We start from the raw sequence: 15,576 nt of genomic DNA, 5'->3' as shown, positions 1-15,576 counted from the left end.
AGTGAAACCACTTTACTCTCAAATCTTGGGTTCCAGTGGGGGCTCGGGCACAGCCCTGACCAGACATGACCCCACCATGCCAGGGGAGGGCTCAGGAGTAGGGGGCCTCTTGGTGGAGCCTAGTTTAAGCCCCCTGCCTCAGAGCAGTGTCTATGCTGGCCTTGGCTGCAAAGCAGGCCAGAAGACTAGAACCCAGACAGAGGGCTTTCGCTCTTCTCTTTCCTTTGCATGTGCCTCCCCCCCTCCCCGCGGTAGTCATAGTTCGGGAGGTGACCTCTTGTCGTCCCTCCTTTGGGTACGCGGCCAGAGGGAATGGATTGAAATAGCACCGGCAGCAGTAGGGATGTAGGGCAGACCAGAAAGACTCCCTCATGCTGTGCGGAGCCCCAGGGTCCCCGGTGTCCTCGGATCAGGGTCCTGGCTCTCAGCTCTTTAAAGATTTGCGGGCTTTTCCGCATTCATTTTTAGTAAGTAAGTCTTATTCTCATGCAGTAGTCAAAAACCTCTAGGAGGGGACACTCAGTATGGCGGTCAGGTCCCGCTCTCTTTTACTCGGGGTTAAATGAGTCTTAACCAGGGCGCGGTCTCTAAATTTCCCTGGAGGGCCCAGAAGTCCTCAAAGAAGGGGATCCATCATCCTCTTGGAGCCCATCTTCTCTAAGGGGGAAGTCCTCTTGGAGTCTAACTTGTGTTTCTCATGCTTACCTCATTAGGAGAGTAACAGATCATCCTGTCCCTTCCTGGCAGAGTCTGGTTCAAGAGGGAACAGAGCCTGGCGTGTGTTTGGAGCCCTCAGTGAGACTTCTAAACACGCATGCGCAGGAAGTTTGGGCTCACGTCTTTGTCTCTGCGCCTGTGGCTCGTCCTGTTGCAGCCAGGAAAGTGGACCCTCCTCTCCTGCCGTCTCTCCTGCCCCCCGGCAGCCCTTCTCCTTGGGGCAGCAGGGAGCAGGGGGTAGTCAAGGCCCATGGAAGGGAGGAAGGAAGTGGCCCGAGCAGAAACCAGAGAAGTGCCCAGATTCCTCCCCCTTTGCTTCTCTCAGGGTGTTGGCAGGGGCTGGCCTGTGTTCTCTGGCAGAGATGCATGTGGGGGCGGGGTAGCCTAGACGAGAAGGGGCGAGGTGCTGAGGGAGGAGGAGGCAGAGTGAGACCTAGATCACGCCACCCCCCCGCTCGGTGGCTTTCTCCGGAGAGCCCCGCGGTGGCTCTGTGAGTCCTTCCTTGACTGCCTGAGCCCTGGTGGAGGCCTGGGTGGGCGAAGCTCCAGGCTCCTTCCTCCTGGGTGCTGGTCGCAGCCGTGGCTCCCTGCGAGGCTCTCAGGGGTGGGACCCGCCCAGCACCCTGGACAGCGCCGCACGCTGGGCCTCTCCTGGATATATGGTAGTTTCCAGGTTTCTTGGGGCTCCCCTGGGGTGGACCCCGCCCCGGATGAAACCACACCGCTGTTGAGTTGCTAGCCTCTTTTCTTAAGTCCCCCGAAAGGCAGTCCCCAGCACAGATCCTCCCCCAACCCCCAGTCAGGGAGCATGGAAAGAGCCCCGCGGCGTGGCTGCTGCAGGCCGGGGCTTTGGTGTGTGTCACTCACCAGCAGGAGTGGGGAGGTGTGGGGGACCTAAGGAGGAGGAAATCACCGTCCTCCTCTATTTCTCCCCACCTGATCTTCTATGGGGGGCTTCGGCGACTTGGGGAGGGCACAGCAGAGACCTGAGTGTCAACAGGGAAGGGGGGGCTGCTGGTCAGGTGAGAGGTGATGGAGGCTGGCTGGGAGGGAGCCATCTCAGGGACCCGGATTTCAGCCGAGAGTTCCTGAGGAGAGCGTCTTGGCCCTCCCTGCTGGGAGTTCTTTCGGGGTTTCCAAGCCTAGCCCCTGTCCTGTGTACTGACCCCAGTGTCCCTGTCTTCTGCCAGGTCTACTGAGCCCCAGGGGCAGCCGGAGAGGGACAGAGGCCATGGCTGCCATGGAGGAGGACAAGGTCCCCGCTTCCCTGTCCGTGGAAGGGGATGCCACGGGGGACCCCGAGTCAGAGCCCGGAGTCCAGAATGGAGTGGTGGCCAGGGAGGGCTCCGGCAACTGCCCCAGCTGCCCCGGGAAGGAGGACACAGGAGCCCCGGTGGACCTGGAGTTGCCCACAGAGCACCTGGATGCAGCCCTGCCCGACCTCAGCCTCGACCTCTCCATCACCAACGGCCTGGCCCCGGGACCAGATGCCAGTGTTCTGGAAGATTCCACAGAGCGCAGGCCCTGGAGGGCAGAAGGGCTGGCAGAGGGGGACGAGGCCTCCGGGAGCCTGTGTCTAGATGCTGAGGAGCCTCCGCTGGGGTAACGGGGGGTCTCAGAAGGGGGCTCCTCACATTTCCAACTCCATTGCTCTGTGACCTGGCTACTTAGTCTGCCTCTGGTTCTTGATTTTTCATACACGTTGGGGATTGGATGTTCTTATTTTGTCCAGCTTCTAGGTATTTTGGAAGGCGAGCCATGGGAGAGGACTTAAAGGCCCACTCAGCCCCCAGGGCCATTGTGATTGTTTCTCTGGGGTGGGGGGACACTGTACTCCCTCCAGCGCAGCCACGTTGGAGTTCCAGGACCTTTGGAAAGGTCCTGAAGCGGAAGGTCATCTGGCTCTCCCCTCCTCCCCCTTCCTGGAGATTCCCAGAGACTCTCCCAACTCTGCAGCTGGCCCCGGGAACGCAGGCATTCGTACCACAGCCCTCCTCTAGCCTCCAGGAGTATACCAGAAAGTTCCACCGGGAATCTCCCTCACGCACTCGCTGGAGTTCTAACCCTGTCTCTTACCCTCTGTGGGAAGTGGAGACGCTGGAGTCTTGGGGGTGTCATTGTGCAGAGGAGGGTGGGGTGGGGGCAGGGGGAGGCTTAGAAGGCCTCAGGGAAGGCTGAGGAGAGAGTGCAGAATGTGTGCACGTGTGTGCACGTGTATGCATGTGTGTGCACGTGTGTGCACGTGTGTGCATGTGTCGGAGCACGTTGGGCTGTGTGGAGCTGGGAGGGGAAGTGTGAGTGGAGCAGTGTGTACCCGTGGGCACGTAGGGAAGCGTGGGGCATGTAGGTTGGGGGTCTGTGGGCACTGGGTGTTGGGGTGGCCGCCAGCAGCTCGCAGGGGCTAGGCTGGGGCAGAGCCGGGCTTCCTGGGGTACCATCTTTATTCATTGGGGGGTGGCTGAAGGCGGGGGCAGATGGAGGATTGAAAACGGTGCTGCTGGGCTGGGGATATAGCCTAGTGGCAAGAGTGCCTGCCTCGGATACACGAGGCCCTAGGTTCGATTCCCCAGCACCACATATACAGAAAACGGCCAGAGGCGGCGCTGTGGCTCAAGTGGCAGAGTGCTAGCCTTGAGCGGGAAGAAGCCAGGGACAGTGCTCAGGCCCTGAGTCAAAGGCCCAGGACTGGCCAAAAAAAAAAAAAAAAAAAAGAAAACGGTGCTGATGGTTGATGAGCCCCTCCGCTCCTCCGAGTGGAGGGGACGAGAGATGGGGTGCCGTTTGAGGCTCTGACAATGGGTGCGAGCTCTTAGGGCAGGGCAGTCTTTCTTGGATGTCCCCAATCCTTGGCAGAGGCGTTGGCAGACCTCGGCCTGGTGGAACTTTGATTTGGGGAGCGTAGAGCTGGGGAGCATACCAAACAGGGCAGCAGACAGAATGTGACACGCTGAGAAGGGCCAGTGAGGACGTGGCTGCAGGGCCCGGCGCCTGGGAGCTCCCCGGTGCAGACTGGGGGTGCGGGGTGGGGTCACCTCCTCTGCAGAGAGGACACCCGAGGCCGATGGCGACGTGGTCCTTGCCTCCCACAGGTTGGATGGCCCTGGAGAGCCAGATGTGCGGGATGGCTTCAGTGCCACGTTCGAGAAGATTCTGGAGTCGGAGCTGCTGCGGGGCACCCAGTACAGCAGCCTCGACTCCCTGGATGTGCTGAGCCTTACGGATGAGAGCGACAGCTGCGTCAGCTTCGAGGCCCCCCTCACCCCCCTCATCCAGCAGCGGGCCCGAGACAGCCCTGAGCCCGGAGTGGGGCTGGGGCCCGAGGGGGAGCTGGGGGCCGCTGGGGGCGAGGGGGAGCTGGGCAGCCCCCTGCGGCGCTCCATCTCCAGCAGCCGCTCAGAAAACGTCCTGAGCCACCTGTCTCTCACGGCCGTGCCCAACGGGTTCCATGAAGAGGAGCCCCGGGGCCTGGGGGGCGAGGAGGAGGAGGAGGAGGAGGAGGAGGATGAAGACACGGACAAGTTGTTGAACTCAACCAGGTGAGGCGGGGAGCCGCTGAGCAAGTGGGAAAAGTGAGACCCCAAAGGAGGCAAAACACACTCATGACCAGATGACCCCCATTGACAAAGCCCTTCCCAAGGTCACCTTCCTCCACCCTCTGCGTCCAGACCTCCCATCTGGGTCCTGGGGTTCCATGGTGCTTTTCTGGCTGGCTCCATCGGAGCATATGCTCTGGGCTTTTCTGGAAGCCGTCCTGCTATGGTGGAGCCTCTTTGCCTGCTCTGTCCCTTCCCCCAAGCGGGTCTCAGCTTCACCAAGGGCTTCTGCTCTGGGCCTCTTATCCCCTCCTCCCCCTCTGCAGTGACCCCAGCCTGAAGGACGGCCTGTCAGACTCCGACTCGGAGCTGAGCAGCTCAGAGGGCCTGGAGCCTGGCGGCACAGACCCGCTGGCCAACGGGTGCCAGGGGGTCAACGAGGCTGCCCGTCGCCTGGCCCGCCGCCTCTACCACCTCGAGGGCTTCCAGCGCTGTGACGTGGCTCGGCAGCTGGGCAAGAAGTGAGTAGGCCTTCCCCTCGGCAAGAAGGGGGTGGGAGCGGCTTCCTTCAGGGGAGCCCGGTGCCAGGGGGCTCCTGAGTCCCTCGAGGACTCGTCCTCCTGCCGCTGTCCTCATTCCTGGCCTCGCCCTACATTCATTTCCTTTCTGAGCTGCTTGGGCGAGGGCTGCTGCCCTCAGGGACAGGCCCTTTGGGCTTGGGAGTGGGGTGTGGTTGTGAGGGAGGAGCCCCCAGTCAGGGGCTAGTTTCCTACCAAATGGGGACAGGGAGAGAGAGCCGAAGGGGGGGGGGTGAAGGGAAATGTCTGGGAGCTCTAGAACTTGGAAAGTGGGTCCCCAGCTCTCCCGAAGCTGTGATTAGCTATGGGCACCAGCAGAAGGGCCTGGAAGGCAGGCCCTGGTGGCTCACGCCTGTAAGTGACTCGGGAGGCTGAGATCTGAGGGTCAAGTGAGGGTCCCAATTAACCTGAAAAAAGAAAAAGCCAGCAGTGGAGCTTGGCTCAAATGGTAGGGCACTTCAAGGGTAGTGCGCAGGCCCTGAGTTCAAGCCTCCAGGCTGGCATATGTACGCACAAAATAAGGGTCAGAGCCAGGCACTGATTTGTGCCAGTAACCCTAGCTACTCAGGAGACTAAGATCTGAGGATCGTGGTTCAAAGACAGTCTGGGCAGGAAAGTCCGTGAGACCCTTCTCTCATTCACCACCAGAAAACCAGAAGTGGAGCTGTGGCTCAAAGTAGTAGAGCGCTGGCCTTGCGCAATAAAAGCTCAGGGACAGCTCTCAGGCCCTGTGTTCAGGACCCATGATTGATAAACACAAAAAACCCCAAGGCCCAGGCCTAGGATTTCAGGGCAGGTGCAGAGGGAAGCGCGTGGGTGTAGTGGGCGGAGACTGTGGCTGAGGACTAGTGGCTCTGCCCGATGATGCTGCATCCCCGGGGCTGGTCTGTCTATGCACATTGCCTCTATTATTCCCAGAAGGCCTTGAGAAGGGCAGAGCGGAGAGGCCTCCCATACTCACAAGGCTAAGGAGTGGGGACTTCAGGCTCCTTTTCTGGCTCCCGCCTCTTCCACCCTCCTTGTCCTTCCTGCCTCGCCCCCCCCCCCGCCCCGCCCCGAAATCCTAGCTTGAAAATCACACCTTCTCTGGGCTCTAAACACCCCCCCCCCCCCCGCCTTACTGGCAGCTCACAGGACCCTTTAAGGATGGCTTCCCCCTTGTCTCTTCCCCCGGCAGGCATCTTCCCTGCCACTCAAGAATCTGTCCCTCCCTTAGCCAAAGTTCTCAGGTTTTTCTGCCCCGGACAGGCCCCTTTCTCTCCCTTGCTTTCTCAGCCTCGGGAACTTTCCTTTTCAAGACCACTGGTGACACAGCGTCTGAATCTGCTGGCTGCTACCCAGGCCCCCTTCATCACCACTGTCACAATGAACTTCTTGTACTTACTGACGTTTTCCTCTTCTAGTGGAATTGGGAGGTCGAACTAGGGCCTTGCTAGGCGAATGCTCTACCTCCAAGCCCTGTTTAAACATTTTCCTGTGAAAATTTCAATCATACACAAAAGCAGAGAAAATCATACATGAAATCTCCATAGGTTCAAAGTCACCAATGCTCTTTCCCCAATCTGATTTCCTCTCTCACAGCACAGGTCTTTTAGCATTTGCTAAAGTTTTTTTTTTTTTTTGGGCGGGGGGGGGGGGATGCTGGTACTAGGGCTTGAACTTAGGGCCTCTCGCTCTTGCTTAGCTTTTTGCTGTTGGTCGTGGGGTTTGAACTCAGGGTCTGGGCGCTGTCCCTGAGCTCTCTTGCTCAAGGTTAGTGCTCTACCATTATGAGCCACAGCCTCACTTCTGGTTTTCTGGTGGTTAACAGGAGTAAAAGTCTCATGGACTTGAACCTTGATCCTCAGATCTCAGCCTCCTGAGTAGCTAGGATTACAGGTGTGAGCCACTGGTGCCGGCTTATTTGCTAAAGTATTTTAAGGTGTACTTCACTTACTATATTCTTGAATCCAGAAGTGCCTCAATGTATAGCTCTACTTGATGAGAGATTTCTAAAAAATAATTATAATTCCATTGCAATGTTTTAAACAAAAACAACAAAATATTCGAATTATCTTCAACATTCAGTCTATGTTTAGTTTTCTCTGACTGTCTAGAACACTGTTGGTTTGTTCAAATCAGAATAAGAGCCACAGAGTGCATCTTGCCTTTTGTTTCTTACGTGTTCTTTCTTTATTTATTGTACTGGGAGAATTTGAAACTCTAGGTAAGTTCTCTACCATCGAGTCACGTCGCCAGCCCTCTTAAGTGTCTTTTAATCCACGGCAGTCTTCCCTTCTGGACCCTGTACAGGGCTTTGAACTAAGGGCCTCATGTCTGCTAGGCTAGTGCCCTCGATCCTCTTATCCCTGCTTCCCAAGTTGCTGGGGTTACAAGCTTGTTTCTCCCCACTTGGCTATGTCCCCTTTTGAAGCGCCATGTATTTGCTGAAGAAGGGGAGCCATTTGTCTTGGGGAGATGTCCTGTGTTTTCTGTGTGTTGATCTGTTAGCGCCCCATCAGCCAGCAGGGGGAGGCAGATCCGAATGGCTGTTCCAGAGTACTGGGGGTGGGGGCCGGGGGGTGGGGGGTGAGGGGGTGGGTGGGCATTCCCTGTGTCCCTCCTGTTGGTTTGTCATCCTTGGGCTGGACTGCGCTTCTGACCGGATCCTGTGCTTTGTTTTTTTTTTGGCAGCAATGAGTTTAGCAGGCTGGTGGCCGGGGAGTACCTCAGTTTCTTCGACTTCTCCGGCCTCACTTTGGACCGAGCACTCAGGTCAGTGGGGCTGGGAGCTGGGATGGGACAGGGCCTAGGGGTGATGTGGGCAGCGCATCTGGATTCCTGTTGTAGCTCTATCAAAATTGTTCTGTAAGCTTGAGCAAGTCTCTCTCTCTCTCTCTCTCTCTCTCTCTGTTTTTAAGATTAGCTTACGGTAGTTGTACAAGGGAGACTTTCTCTGGGACATTTCACTGCATGTATGCCATGTATTCCAGTTGAACTCCGCCCCCTCATCCCTCTTTCTTCCCTGCTTTCCCCTTCTTCTGCCAAATCCATCCTCGCCCGCCCTCTCTGTTGCGTGCGCAAGTTGCTTGGCCCTCTGGTGCATCATGGGAAAGGGCCACAAGAGCAATGGTCGTTCAGTGAGTGCCAGCGGTGTGACTGGCGTGAGGGTGTGCAGGTGGGCGTCTTCAGGGGTGGAGGAGGCAGAGGGCCTGCCTGTGCTGAGCCCGCCCTCTCCCCACATCCGCAGACCCTTCCGCAGCAGGGCTGCCAGGCACTGCCATTCCGTCTGATAGAGGGAGAGAGACTTCCTCACAGTCACTGAAGGGGAAGTGGTGGAGGAGATTTCACCTCAGCTCTTATCTCAGGGTGGCCGGGAGCAGGCCACAGGGAGCAGGAAGGGCCGGGTGGGTGGGTGGCCGCAGTCTGTGGTGACCACAGACCATCTGCCGGGGGAAGTGCTGGTCTTGTCTAGGAGGGATGGACGGTAGGCTAGAGCAGAATGTGGGTAGTCCACATCGGCTAGGTCCTCCTGTGGAGTCCTGTGTAGCTGCGTGTGTGTGTGTGTGTGTGTGTGTGTGTGTGTGTGTGCGCGCGCATGCGCGTGCGTGCACATGCTGGTACTGGGGCTTGAACTTCGGGTCTTGTGTTCTTGCTAGGATTTTTCACTCAAGGCAAGGCTGGCACTCTGCCACTTGAGCCACATTTCAGCTTTCAGCTTTTTGTGATTTCGTTAGAGTCTTTTGGATTTATCTGCCCGGGCTGGCTTCAAACCTGGATCCTCAGGTCTCAGCCTGCACACTGGAACTGGAGGGTCAGTAGTTGGGATTCCTGGAAGCACCAGCAGGAGATGACTTGAAGGTCCCTGGCGGTCCTCAAGAGGCAGCCCAGAGTGGGCACGGAGACGTGGGCAGAGCAGGCTTAGAAACACTCTGTCTCACGAACCCAGGGCAGCTCAGGCTCAGCCTGGCTCAGCCTGCAATTTCCTTGCAGTTTCCAAGAGAAGGGGGGTTGCCCGGGCTCCTGACATGGTGTCAGGTGAGGGGCCTGCGCCCCCATTTCCCGATTCTTCTGGGGTTGGGATCAGCTTGAGGGGTCCCCGCCTGGGCAGTGGATGACCTAGTTAGGTCTTGAGGCGGGTGTGGAGATGGGAAGGCTGGGAGGGCCCAGAGGCCCGGCGCGGTGAGCGAGGCTGTCCCGTTCCCAGCGCTCAGGGAGGCGGCAGGGAGCGTGCAGTTGGAGGGCCAGGACGGGAGCCAGCGAGCCGCGAACCCACCGCGTGAGGGCCCCCGGCGCGCCTCTGAGGGGCTTAGGAGACAGTGACAGGAGACAGTAGCAGGGCTGGCCCCCAAAGTCACAATCCTCCTGCCTCAGCCTCCGTAGCACTGGGGTTAGAGGTGAGACCCGCTGCGCTGGGCTCTGCCTTTCTATTTAGAAAGGGCTCTGGATTCCTGCAGAGAAGACGTTGAGGGGGGCAGGGGTGCCTGTTGGGGGGGGGGTGGCAGCAGGCCTCTCGGGCCTGGGGGTGACGGAGGAGGAATTGAGATGAAGGGGACAGCTTGGACTCGGGGTGTAGGGTAGAATGCGGGGGTCCCGGGCTGGATGGGCTTTGTGAGCGGAGAGGCGGAGCGTCTGGCTCAGCCGTCTCCCCTCGGTCTCCCCCAGACGGGTCCCGAGTGCGGCTGGGGGGCGTCAGACTCAGACCGTAAGGCCTCGTGGCTTCAGCTCCCTCCTGGGGGAAAAGGGGATCTTCCTGGGCCTGGAGAAGGTGGAGAACCCCGAGGGGGAGGACCCCAGACTGACTCAGGGGCTCTGAGAGATTCTTATCAGTCTTGAATTGCCTTCCAGAACCTTCCTGAAGGCCTTCCCGCTGATGGGGGAGACACAGGAACGTGAGCGGGTCCTCACACACTTCTCCCGCCGGTACTGCCAGTGCAACCCCGACGACAGCACCTCGGAAGGTAGGGCACCTGCCCTGCTCTGCCCCCCCCCCCCCCCGCCCACCACTGCATATACCTCTGCGGTATACAGTTGGTGCTCAGTGAGCACGAATGAAATACTGGTGGCACACGGAATGGCTGAGACGGCCCAGGCTCGGTCGAGGCGTAGTCGGGGTCCTGGTGCGGAGAAGGCTGGGTCAGGGCTCTCTCGGGGGCAGAGTCTGTGGATGGAGCTGAGTGTCAGCTACTGGGGGACCAGACCCCTAAGACTCATGCAAGGGCATGGCCCGGGACCCAGGGTGGTCAGGCTTCCTTGAGGGACAGGAAGCCCCGACTCGGACAGTCCGAGGGACCGGCAGGTGGCCCCCCATCTTCCTAGCTTCCGGGCTGGCTCCCCTGGGCGGCGGGCGGGTGGCTGTGGGCGAGGGAACGAGCAGGGGTCCTCACGCTGAGAATGCCACCGTCTCCGATTTAGATGGGATCCACACGCTCACCTGTGCCCTGATGCTGCTCAACACGGACCTGCACGGACATGTGAGTTAGGGGGAAGGAAGGGCATGTCCTCGCGCCGGCTCCCCGAGTCGGCCGCCCCTTTGCCGGGTCCCCGCGCGGAGGGAGGCGCCTCCCCGCGGCGGAGCCTCCAGCAGGCCTGAGAGCTGGCATTCGGCCGCGTCCGTGGGAGCCTCGCCCAGGTCCCGGCCCCCAAGCAGAACAGTGAGGCGGATTGAGCGGGGGGGGCACTTAGGACACGCTGGTGGCCCCTTGTTGGGCCCAGGCCCGTTAATGCTAAATGGGGGCTTTTCCCTTGCCTCACCTGCTTGCCCCAGTGCGGCCTTGGTGCAAAGCCGCAGCCCATGCAGCTAGCGGCTGGTGACCTTCAAGAGACCTTGCCATTCACTTTGCCCTGGGTCCAAGTCCCAGTGTGCCTTAAGGCTTCTGTGCGCTCACTAACTCCGTCTTCTTTCCTTGGTTGCTGCGGGCCCCTCTGGGCTCTCCTGCCCTCCCTCCCTCAGGTGGTAAGTGCAGCGAGTGGTGTGCATGCCCGGTGTGCCCCCACCCCCCCTCCATCCGCCTTCTGTGTCCCCCATCACACCGTCTGGCCCCACCCACTGCCCGGCATGGTTCACCCTGGGCTGGCCAGAGCCCCTTCTGTTGCCTTGGGACATTTCAGCAACCCAGGAGCCACTGCATCCACAGGGAAGTCCCGGCCATGCGGGGTGGCGTGGGCTACCCCTCCTTCACACCCTACCCTCGCCACCAGGGGGCGCTGTGCCACCCTGGGCAAACCACTGGCCCTTTCTTAGTCTCAGGGTTTACATCTTCTTGCGGGGGTGGGGGTGGAGGGTCATGATCTCACCCCATAGCATCCTGGGGAGACCCGAGAGCGGTCATAGACACAACCCCCGAGTCCTGGCTTCCAGTAAGGGTTTTGTGATGAATAGTCGGAGTACACGAGAATAACAATAGTGCTCATTATTAATATTAAAACTTAATGATGGCCAGCCTGGCCGTGGGCCCACGTGAGTCTGCGCTGCAGCCCAGGAGGAAGGTTTAGGCGAGGAGCAGGTGCACAGGCCTCCCACACTCGCGAGGAGAAGCTGCCCAGCCGCTGGGACAAGGCAACCTCCGCGTCTCCGCCAGAGAGGCCTGGCCCCCGGGGTTTAATGGGGGGCCCCAGGCCTGCTTCTGTTGCCCATGCCGCCCCTGCTTCCCCCCCCCGGGGCTGGGCACCCGGTGCAGTGCGGTGATCTTAGGAAATGGTGCTGCCGCCAGCGCCTCCGGAAAAAGCTCTCGTCAGCGAGGGAAGCGGGATGGGCTGGGGGCTGCAGGACGCGACTGTGCCCGCCGCATGGGCGTGGCCGGGGCGTGGGGGACGGAGGGCTTCCTGTGGGAGGAGCCTCAGTGATGGGTCTGCAGAGCGCCTTCTGGGTTCCATGAACAAGACAGGAAGAGGATCCTGCCTCAGGGTCCCTTCTAGTGAGGACAATGAAGGGGACATGAAGGGAATAAAAAGGCATTGGGGGCGGGGGGGGGCTGGGAATGTGGCCTAGTGGTAGAGTGCTTGCCTTGCATACATGAAGCCCTGGGTTCGATTCCTCAGCACCACATACACAGGAAAAGCCGGAAGTGGCGCTGTGGCTCAAGTGGTAGAGTGCTAGCCCTGAACAAACGAAGCTCAGGGACAGTGCTCAGGACCTGAGTCCAAGGCCCAGGACTGGCCAAAAAAAAAAAAAAAAGAGTAAGAAAAAAGGCATGTTAGAGGTTGGAGTGAGGGTTCCGAGAAGGCCTTCAGGGCGTGGCTAGACACCCGGGACATCGGCAGGAGCCACCCACAGAAAGATCTAGGACAACATGGTCCAGAGAAGGAGGCCAGGAAGGCTGATTTCCGTCTTTGGCTGTCATGAATAGGGCTTCTCTAAACATCCACATACAAGTTTTTATTTGAACATCTATTTCCAGTTCTTTTGGGGCTATACCTGTGAGTGGACCTGCTAGACTGTATTTGTGATATTTATGTGACTCCCAGTGTTTACTTTTTTATTTTTGTGCCACTTCTGGGACTTGATCTCAGAGCCTGGGCTCTTTTCCTGAGATTTTTCTACTCCAGGCTAGTGCACTACCACTTGAGCCGTAACTCCACTTCTGGCTTTTTTGTGGTTAATTCCTTGGGCTGGCGTCAAACCTCAGTTCTTAGACCTCAGCTTCCTGAATAGCTATGATTACAGGTATGAACCGTTGACATCCAGCTTTTCTTCCTTTTCTTTTTTTGTGGGAGGGGGTTCTGGTCCTGGGGTTTGAACTCAGGGTTTTGAAGCTTTCCCTGAGCTTTTTGGTTAAGAATACCACTCTACCACCTGAGTCACAACTCTACTTCTAGATTTGGGGGGGCTTAATTGGAGATAAGCACCACAAGGGCCTTTTTACCCAGGCTGGCTTTGAACCACAATTCTCAGATAGCAGTCTCCTTAAGAGCTAGGATAATAGGTCTGGGCCACTGGTCCTCAGCTCAAGTTTTACTTTTAGAGTATTCACAAAGCTTTTCCCAAGGTGGCTGCCAGTTTGGGTTCAGATAGCAGAAGAATGATGGTTGGCAAGGAGGCCTCCTGATAGTGACTTCCTGACAGTGGCTTGCTGATGGGCTTGGCCAGTGGAAGGAGGTAGAAGCGCACTTTGGCATCTGGTTGGCAGGTGCTGTCACTCTCTAAGTTCTGCATGAGCGGGAGAGCTGAGACTCGAGTCGCATTTGATGACGTGATGTGTTGGAGATGTAACTCAGTTACCCCAAGGCCGTAGGGTCAATGAGTGTGGAAGCCAGGGGAGGGGTGTGTGTGTGTGTCACTGTCATCATGATGCAACTTAAAGGCACGGGATTGTGTCCTGGAGAGAGAGGCAGGCTGAGGGTCAAGTCCTAAGGCCTAGTTTTAAACAGAAGACCAGGAGAGGAGGAGCAGAGGAAGTTCAGGAGCGAGTGTGTGTGTGTGTGTGTGTGTGTGTGTGTCCGTGTGTGTCCGTGTGTGTCCCAGAAGCCAAGAGAAGATAGTATGTGAAGAAGGGAGTGATTGACAATGGGGAAGCAAAGTTGAAGAGAGAACCATGATGTGCGTGTTTTGGGGTGTTAAGGTTAAAGAGGAAAGAGCAGAAGTGTGGGTCACGTTGGAGAGTGGAGAGCAAACATACTAGGAAAGGATAACAGCGTTGTTGGGGTGTCTAACACCCGTGTCATCGTGGACATGGACCTAAGATGGGACAAGTTAACATGACTATGAGTTCTTCCCCAAGTTTCTTCATCAGCTTGGGCTTGGATCCAGGTGTACCGTAGGAAACCAGTTGGGTTTTTATCAGGGCAGGAGTTTTCTTTCTTTTCAAAAAAAGTTGTTGTTATAAAGGTGATCCACAGAAGGGTTGTAGTTATGTAAGTCAGGTAATGAGTACATTTATTTTTGGACAGTGTCCCTCCTTCCCTCGCTCTCCCTCAGTTTTTCCCTCCTGTCCCCACCCACATGTTGTACAGTTCAACATGTTGTACATGTTCAACATAGTGTCTAGTGAGTACCACTGTTGCATTGTTCACCCTTTGTCCCTCCATTTCTGTGCCACGACCTTCCCAAAGGCAGATAAATGATCAAACAAATCAAAAAGAAAAGATAACAAAGAAAAAAAATCTCGTTTCCATTTCCTGGTGTTCATTTTGATAAACATTATTTTGTATGAACTGATGCACATAGGCGTGTACCTGTGTTCCTCCCCTGGGGGCGTCCTCCTTTAGCCTCACTGTGCGCATGCCCAGAGTCCTCTATACGTTATGGTGTAGGGTAGGTGTTTTCTAGGCAAATGTGACAGAAATGAAAAGGAAAGTGCTCCAGAGAAGTGGTTAATGATGGAGCCTGGACTCTAAAGGGGGTCAAAACAACAGTGAGGACGCTTGGTCTCAGCGGAGGGTCAGGGCTGTTGGGCTGAGTGTTCCGCGGGGGGCTGAGCTGGAAGGGTGGGATGTGGTCAGGAAGGTACACTTCAGCTGGGGTGTTGCAGGTGGTAGATCTGGGGTGTCAGGCCAGTGGATGACCCTGGAATGAGTTGGAAGGATAGCATGCCCGAGAAATGGTGATTTTCAGCCTCCAAATTGGAGAAGATGCAGTTTGGGTGACAGCTGGGGAAAGGATGAGCGGAGAGACTTTCAAGCATTTGGGGCAGGACGTGGTGGTGGTGCCTGTAAACTCAGCTGCTTGGGAGGCCGACACCCGAGGCTTGGGAGTTTGAGCCCAGCCCGGGAGATGTGGGACTCTATCTGAGGGTGTGGCTGAAATGCTGGAGTGCTTGTCTAATATAAGCCAAGTCCTGAGTTCAGTCCCCAGGGGTAGAACCACTGAGGAGACAGAGACAGGGTGGGAGGATGGGAGAGTCGGAGCTGAGTCCAGGACGGGCGGCTTTTTGGAAAGAACTTGCGTTGCTTGAAGAGCAGTTGCGGACTGGCTGGTGGGCTGGGGTAGCAGCAGGAACGGGCCGGCTGGTGCACAAGCAGGAGCTTGGCTGCTGTCATGAAGGCCCTTTCCAGAGACGACAGAGCCTCACACCAGAACTTGAAAGGCTACTGGTGTAATTAAGGTGCAGCCAGGCTTTGCGCAGGTCTCCTGCCCAGAGGAGGGCTGCTTTCTTCATGCCTGGCCTATCATCCTCCTTCTGAGGTGAGCCTTGAACAGGCTAGAATCGTTCTGACTTCTGGGCTGTGTGCAGAGGTCGTGCTGGACCTGCGCGAAAAAGCCTGGCTTCTCTGGGCCCAAAGGCACCGACCAAGTTTCACTCTCTGGAGGATGGGACCCCAGTCTCACCCCAGTCTCCCCCAGCCTCCACCCCGGGCAGGGAGATGGGCTTAGGTTGATGGCCAGCCCCAGGATAGAGCTACGGGCCAGATGGATTGTGACTTGTTTTTGCTGGGAGACGGAAGTGGTGAGAAGCGTCTAAAGGCCCTAGGCAGGCCAGGAGACTGCGGATCCAAGAGGAAGTGGAAGGGACAAGGTAACAGGAATTCAGAGTCTTAAATCACATGGCTCTGTGGGCTTTGAATGATCTGAACACATGTACAGTTATCCTCCCTCCCCATACAAGGCTTTTTCCTTGTTGGCATATATATATATGTACGTCATATACTTAAAAAAAAAAAGTCGTGGGTGGGGCTTGAACTCAGGGCCTGTGAACTCAGCCTTGAACTCAGCTTTTGTACTCAAGGCTAGTGCTCTACCACTTTGAGCCACATCTCCACTTCCACTTTTCTGGTGGTTAATTGGCGATAAGAGTTGCATGGATTTTCCTGCCCAGGTTGGCTTCTAACCA

At 57.3% G+C, this 15,576-nt stretch overlaps 1 protein-coding gene across 1 annotated transcript in view; it reads left to right on the top strand.

Annotated features, from left to right (window-relative positions):
* Positions 1 to 1,957: 1,957 nt before the first annotated feature.
* Positions 1,958 to 15,576, top strand: part of Psd2 (pleckstrin and Sec7 domain containing 2) — a 29,559-nt gene continuing 15,940 nt past the window's right edge. Inside the window, exons 1-6 of the mRNA XM_048331337.1 lie at positions 1,958 to 2,319; positions 3,807 to 4,253; positions 4,577 to 4,771; positions 7,502 to 7,582; positions 9,656 to 9,768; positions 10,223 to 10,281. Coding sequence (XP_048187294.1) covers positions 1,958 to 2,319; positions 3,807 to 4,253; positions 4,577 to 4,771; positions 7,502 to 7,582; positions 9,656 to 9,768; positions 10,223 to 10,281 — 1,257 coding nt within the window. The remainder of the gene's footprint in view (positions 2,320 to 3,806; positions 4,254 to 4,576; positions 4,772 to 7,501; positions 7,583 to 9,655; positions 9,769 to 10,222; positions 10,282 to 15,576) is intronic.

The sequence above is a fragment of the Perognathus longimembris genome, chromosome 22, assembly GCF_023159225.1.
Source record: "Perognathus longimembris pacificus isolate PPM17 chromosome 22, ASM2315922v1, whole genome shotgun sequence".
Lineage (NCBI taxonomy): Eukaryota > Metazoa > Chordata > Mammalia > Rodentia > Heteromyidae > Perognathus > Perognathus longimembris.
Note: the sequence above shows the minus strand (reverse complement) of the source record. Positions and strands in the feature narration are given on the sequence as shown.